At 37.9% G+C, this 7,410-nt stretch overlaps 1 protein-coding gene across 1 annotated transcript in view; it reads left to right on the forward strand.

Moving 5' to 3' along the window:
- Cbr-mel-11 overlaps positions 1-7,410 on the forward strand; it is a gene marked incomplete at both ends in the record, with an annotated part of 35,480 nt that overhangs the window by 21,146 nt on the left and 6,924 nt on the right. Inside the window, 6 exons of the mRNA XM_045241705.1 lie at positions 344-679; positions 1,556-1,757; positions 2,820-2,956; positions 4,199-4,462; positions 5,062-5,364; positions 6,582-6,798. Coding sequence (XP_045091723.1) covers positions 344-679; positions 1,556-1,757; positions 2,820-2,956; positions 4,199-4,462; positions 5,062-5,364; positions 6,582-6,798 — 1,459 coding nt within the window. The remainder of the gene's footprint in view (positions 1-343; positions 680-1,555; positions 1,758-2,819; positions 2,957-4,198; positions 4,463-5,061; positions 5,365-6,581; positions 6,799-7,410) is intronic.

A 7,410-nucleotide genomic window follows, 5' to 3' on the forward strand; every position in this document is an offset into this window, starting at 1 on the left:
CCCAAATGCTCACCTGATGAAGTGCTGTGAGCCCGTCTACTGTACACGTATTGATGTCGGCTCCTTTGAGCAACAACTCCTCACACGTCCTCCTCGTCGTCCAGTCATGCACGTCGACAGCACCAAACTTAAAATGGGTATAACTCGCTTCAAAATCGAGATTTTCGAAATCTGAAAAGTGATTTGGAACTGCCAAATCGAACTCTTTAAAATTTTCGAAAAAAAGTCTGAAAAATTGATGCATGTGCTCCCTTTATCACCTCTATCTCCCTCTATCAGCTTATCACCGCCACATTGTTCACCCTTATTTCATCATATTTTTCTCCACCAAAATCTACTACAGTGAAAACGAATATCTCCATCACTCATCGATCGGTTCGACGGCGTCGTCGTCCTCCACGACGACGTCTTCTCAAAATCTGACGAATTCCACGTCATCTGCCACCACCATCAGAATCGGTGACAACGACAGAGAATCCAGAGAGTCGACGGCGAATTCAGAAGGCGTGGAAGTGGAAGAAGAGGAGGAAGATGAGGAGGTTGAAGACGTCGAGGCAGAAGATGAGATGGAAGCTGATGAGGAGGAGGCAGCGGAAGATGAGCAATCAGAAGACGTCAAGAAGATAGAGACGTCGCCGGTGAGGTCGGAGACAGGAAGCAGAAGTTTATCGATGACGAGGTAATAGAAGGCGATTCTGAGAAGACGAGATTCAGAATTTGAAAAATTCTGAAAATCCAAAATTCGTAAAATTCCCAAAATTACATTTTTAGGTTACTGTAGATGGATTAAGGATTACGGTAGAAGATTACTGTAGAAAAAAGTTACCTTCAATAAGGGATTACTGTAGTTTTTTTTCTCAGGATTACTGTAACTTAGGATTACTGTAGCTGAGAAGACGTTTAAAATGGAAATCGATAATTTTCGAATTTTCCACTTTTCCAAGAGATTACTGTAGATGAATTCAGGACTACTGTAGCTTTTCAGGGTTACTGTAGTCTTATACGGTTACTGTAGGCCTCTCTTGGAAATTTGAAAGATATGGAATTTTTGAAATTTGGGAAAATCTCAAAATTTTGAAATTCTATCCCCTTTAGGTTACTGTAGATGAGTGGGATTACAGTAGTAGTCAGGTTGTCTTCAGGATTACTGTAGGTGGTTTTTTTGGATTACTGTAGTTTAGGATGACACTGTAGCTGATAATCTCAAATTCTTGAAAAAATTTGAAAATCCGGCGAATTTTGAAATTTGGGAACTTTGGAATATTTGAAAATTTTGAAAAAATTGTCAACTTCCGAATTTTCGTATTACTGTAATTTAGGATTACTGTACTTTTCCAAGCACAATCTTTTTTATTTTCTCTGCTTTTCAGTTGTTTTCTTGCCCTTTTTCCACTGCATTAGCATTTTTGTGTTTCGCTGAAAAATTGAAAAAAAAATCACTGAAATTTGGAAAATTTCAGATTTTTAGAATTATCGATTTTTTGGAAAAAAAATCTGAAAATTGTCTGAAAATGACGATTTTTGGCTTTAAATAATCTTTTTCAACGTTTTCCAGAAGCCTCGACGGCTACACGGATCGCTCCAGCTCGGCGCGAGAATCATCAGTGGAGACGGCGTCAGAAGCGGCGACGTCATCTGGATCTGGAACGACGGCTTCATCGAGATTCACACCGTCATCGACGCCATCGTCGCAGAGAAGCGCGTCGGTGCACTCACAGGAGACGCCACGATCGTCTTTGGTAGGTTTTTCGATGGTGGCCTAGAAACCCAAAATCGTGAACATCTAGGCCATGGTGTACATGGTTTTAAAGAGTTCAATTTGGCAGTTCCAAATCACTTTTCAGATTTCAAAATATTGATATTGAAGCGAGTAATGGTCGTTTCAATTTTTGGAAAATTATGTCCTAGTTTTGGATTTCTAGGCCACCAAACTAGAAATGACTATAACTCGCTTCAAAATCAATATTTTTGAAGATTGAAAACTGATTTGGAACTGTCACATTGTGCTCTTTAAATCCATGTATGTCATGGCCTAGGTTTCTCAGATTTCGGATTTGTAGGGCACCAAATTTAAAATGAGTATAACTCGCTTCAAAATCGAGTTTTTCGAATTCTAGAAATTGATTTGGAATAGTCGAATTGTGCTCTTCAAGACCATATACATCATGGCCTAGGTTTTTTCGATGTTGGATTTCTAGGCCATCATCTTAAAATGGTCATATATGGCTTTAAAGTCGAGATTTTTTAATTCTGAAAAAGAGCACGACTCAACAATTCCAAATCAGTTTTCAGATTTCAAAAATCTCGATTTTGTAGCAAGTTACACCCATTTTTTATATTGGTGGCCTAGAAATCCAAAATTACAAAAATTAGGCCATGATGTGTATGATCTTTAAGAGCACAATTTGACTATTTCAAATCAGTTTTTATATTTCAAAAATCTCGATTTTGAAGCGAGTTATACCGATTTTAAGTTTGATGGCCTAGAAATCCAAAACTAGGCCAGATTTTACCAAAACTTGAAATAATCATAACTCGCTTCAAAATTGAGATTTTCAAAATTGAAAAATCGATTTGGAACTGTCAAATCAAGCTCTTTAAAACCATATACAACATGGCCTAGGTTTCTCTGATTTTGGATTTCTAGGCCACCAAATTAAAAATGGATCTAACTTGCTTCAAAATCGATATTTTTGAAATCTGAAAATTGATTTAGAACAATCAAATTAGGCTCTTTCGATTCATTTAGAATTCGATGGCCGAACTTTCCCTCATAACCTAGAAAACCCCGAAATAAAGTCTCTTCCAAGTGTTTTCAGGAGGCCACCTCGTCAATCGGATCGGGAGATCAAACCGTCAGCGCCACCGTACCAATTGCTCCGCTCAGTGCTCCGCCGAAAGCAGTTCATCAGAGTCCGAGCTCATGGATCAACAGAGGGGTGCCATTGTCGTCAAGGTAGCTGAAACATTCAAAAAGTGGACTGAATTTGGCTGAAAATGGCTATAAATTAGTCAAAAATGGCTGAAATTAGCTGTTTTTGGCCTAGAAACCTCTTTTTTTCGAATTTTCCGCCATTTTTTCAAACAAAAGTCAGAATATGAGTCACTAGACAATAACGTTTTTTTGTTTTTTTTTTTCGGCTTTTTCTTGTTGGTTTTTTTAGAAGAAAAAAAAATCAAAAAATCAAAATTTCACCGATTTTTTGGATTTTTTAAGCCCCGAAAAATTTCAGAATTTGGCTTTTGACTAATTTAAAGCTTATTTTTAGCTAATTTTCAGCCATTTTTTACGATTTCTAGCTCTTTTTCAGCCTATTTTTGACAATTTTCCGGCAATTTTCGCCCAATTTTCAGCCGAATTTCTGAATATTCTGAAACTCGGAAATGTTTAAATTCTGAATATCTCGATTTTTGGAATTCTGGAATTCTGAAATTCAGAAGTTCTGGAAATCTGAAAATCTGAAAATCTAAATTTCTCGAATTCGGAAATTCAGGAAATTTGAATCGTCTGGAAATCAGGAATTCTGGAAATTCTGAATTTATTGATATCTGGAATTGGTAAAATTTTAGAAAATAGGAAATTTGGGAATTCTGAAAGTTCAAAATTTCTGAAAATCTCACCGATTTTTTGGATTTCTTGAGCCCCGAAAAATTTCAGAATTTGGCTGAAAATTCCTCCAAAAAAAAATTCCAAAAATTGCGAATTTCGTAATTCTGATTTTCTGAAAATTCTGGAAATTTGAAATTCGGAAATTCTGGAATTCTGAAAATCAGGAATTCTGGAAATTCTGAATTTATCTAAAAATCTGGAATTCTGAAAATCTAGAAAGTTCAAAATTGCTGAAAATCTCGAATTCCGGAAATCTAGAATTCAAGAGTTCTGGAATTTTAGAATTTTGAATTTTTGGAAATCTGGAAATTCTGGAATCCTGGAATTCAGGATTTCTGAAGTTTTGGAATTCTGAAATTCCGGAATGCTGGGAATTTGAAAATCTGAAATTCTGGAAATCTGGAAATCAAAAAAAAATCTCGAAAACCTGAAAATAGCAAAAATCAAAATTCCTAGGTTTTTGGGATTTTGACGAATTCGAAATTTAGAAAGTTAAAAATCTGAAAATCCCAAAAATCTGAAATTCTAAAAATTTTGAAATTCTGAAAATTCTGAAAATCCTTAAAAAATGCCAAATCTCTATTCCAGATCCTCGACCTCATCCGTCTCTCGCGCCAGCTCGACGCCCGTCTCCGATATCATCTCCCCACCTGCGTCTCTCCATTCTCCACACTCACTCCTCCACCAAAATCCCTCATCGTCCGCCAGCACTACAGTAACCCCAACACCATCTACCGTACCATCAACACCAACCAACTCGAATGTGATGGCGGCGACGATCTCCTCATCGGCCAAGAACACCCCGTCACCGGCTGGAAGTGTCACAATTACAGCCACTTTCACAAAACCAAGGTTAGTGCTGAGAAATTCCAGATTTTGGCTTGAAATTCTGGGAAAAATGGCCTACAATAGGCCTAAAATGGTGCAGAAATCGCCTAAAACTAGTCAAAATAAACCTAAAAATGCCTAAAATCGGCTGTAATAGGGTTAAAATTATTTAAAATTAGCTAGACATGGCTGAAATTGCGTTAAAATCGGCTGAAATAGGCCTAAAATATCCTAAAATCGGCCTAAAAATGCCTAAATTCGGCTGAAATGGGCCTAGAAATGGCTTAAACATGGCTGAAATAGGCCTAAAAATGGGCTTAAACATGGCTGAAATAGGCCTAAAAATGGGCTTAAACATGGCTGAAATAGGCCTAAAAATGGGCTTAAACATGGCTGAAATGGGCCTAAAAATGCCTAAAATTGGCTGAAATCGGCCTAAAAATGGGCTTAAAGTTACCTAAAATTGGTTTTCTCAGAATTTCAGAATCTCGTTTTTTTTCTAATTTTTTTGTTCAATTTCAGTTCTTGTCCTTGGCCCTCTTGTCCCAAAAATTTCAGTTTTTTGTCTCGTTGTCCCATTGTCCCATTGTCCCCCAAATGTCCTCAGTTGTCTTCAGTTTCAGCTCCTCTCGAAATCCATCGGAAGAGCTCTACCGTAGTCCCTCCCAGCCGACGAACGTGCCATGGGCATCGCTATGGCACAACGTCAACAACGCCTCCACCGGACAGATTCGCACCCACATTGAACAGCTTCGGAACGCGTCGTCGTCGTCGCTCTCCAGCTACTATCCACGTGTCAGCGCGTTTCGACCGATCGCTAGCTCGCGGACGCCGTCGCAGAGCTCGGTTGGAGCCAGTAGTCCGGCGACGATAGCCGAGTATCCACGTGGATTCGTGCCGCAACAAATCAATCCGAACAAGATGAGGTGTGGAGTTTGTCGCTTCTATGTTGCATGATGATGCATGATCCTCCTTGTACTAACCTTGAATTTGAAATGATTGCCTAGAAATCCAAAATCAGAAATATCTAGGCCATGCTGCATATAGATTCAAATAGCACGATTTGACAGTTCCTAATCAATTTCTAGAATTCGAAAATCTCGATTTTGAAGCGAGTTATACTCATTTTGAATTTGGTGGCCTAGAAATCCGAAATCTGAGAAACCTAGGCCATGACATACATGGATTTAAAGAGCACAATGTGACAGTTCCAAATCAGTTTTCAATCTTCAAAAATATTGATTTTGAAGCGAGTTATAGTCATTTCTAGTTTAGTGGCCTAGAAATCCAAAACTAGGCCATAATTTTTCAAAAATTGAAACGACCATTACTCGCTTCAAAATCGATATTTTAGAAATCTGAAAAGTGATTTGGAACTGCCAAATTGAACTCTTTAAAACCATGTACACCATGGCCTAGATTTTTCTGGTTTTGGATATCTAGGCCATATTCTTCAAATGGTCATAAATGGCTTTAAAATCGAGATTTTTAAAGTCTAAAAATTGATTTGGAACTGTTTTCAAACTGCGCATTGTGACAGTTCGAAATTAATTTTCAGGTTTCAAAAATCTCGATTTTGAAGCGAGTTATACTCATTTTAAATTTGATGGCCTAGAAATCCAAAATCTGAGAAACCTAGGCGATGACATACATGGTCTTAAAGAACGCAATGTGACAGTTCCAAATCAGTTTTTAAATTTCAAAAATATTGATTTTGAAGCGAGTTATAGCCATTTCTAGTTTGGTGGCCTAGAAATCCTAAACTAGGCCATAATTTTCCAAAAATTGAAACGACCATAACTCGCTTCAAAATCGATATTTTTTTAATTTGAAAACTGATTTCGAATTGTCAAACCGTGCTCTTCAAAACCATATAAATCATGGCCTAGGATTTTGGGTTTCTAGGCCATCACCTTAGGAACCCAATCGAAAATTGTTGCATGCATTATTAATATGTGTACTGAAAGAGAAACAAACAATTGTCCCTCGCTCCTTCTACGAAACAAAAGATATGACACATAACATAACATTGCATTGTGTGCCCAGATTTCCCTCTCATGAAGCCATACAGCTAAAAATACTCCCCAAAAAGTGCACTTTTTCAAAAATTCCAAAAATTCCAAAGATTCGCAAAAAATTCCAGCCGCTGGCAATCGAAAACGGTGACTGAAAGTGAGGCGGAGCGTCGAAACAACTCTCGCATGCAACGACAACACCGTCGTTCGACACAGGGCGTCACCAAGGAACAATTGGAAGAGGCCAGTCGGTTTGCGACAGACGAAGTGGCACGACGGAACTCACAAGTGCTGTCGAGCCAGCCAACGACGCCGACTAGTGGTGGCGCTTCTTACTCGAATACGGTAAGAAAATGGGCCGTAAATGCGGTTAGAGACGCAAACGACGAGACACTCTAACTGTTTGCGTTTCTATTGATTTGAACATTCTATGAAATTTGACAAATTTTAAGCCAAAAACACTTCATTTTGGTCCCAAAACCCAGGGTTCTAGCTCGGAGGCAAGAGATGCAGCGTGTCTCGTCGTCTGGCGTTTCTAGCCTCCTGGAACTTCAAATGGCTGTATCTCGGTTTCTAGATGACGGAATTGTATGAAAAACAGCACATTTTGTGAATAAATGCGTTTCAAAAAATTTTGAAATTACGAAAAATCTGGAAATCCTTTTTTTGTTTGGAGTGAATCGAAAAAATTTGCCGATTTTTCAAGCCCGAAAAATTTCAGAATTTGACTGATATTTCTGAAATTTTGAAGCGAGAATTGATTTTTAAAAATCATAGAAATTCTAAAAAAATTTAATATCGAAAAAAAAATCCAAAAATTGGGAATTCTCGAATTCTGAAATTCTAGAATTCGGGAAATATGAAATTCCAAAAAGGCTGATGATCCGAAATTTTCACCATTCTCCTTCAAATTTCACCTACCTAGCTCATCTAGAAGCCGAGATACATTCGTTTGAA

Source organism: Caenorhabditis briggsae (assembly GCF_000004555.2).
Source record: "Caenorhabditis briggsae complete genome, chrII, whole genome shotgun sequence".
In the NCBI taxonomy this organism is placed as follows: domain Eukaryota; kingdom Metazoa; phylum Nematoda; class Chromadorea; order Rhabditida; family Rhabditidae; genus Caenorhabditis; species Caenorhabditis briggsae.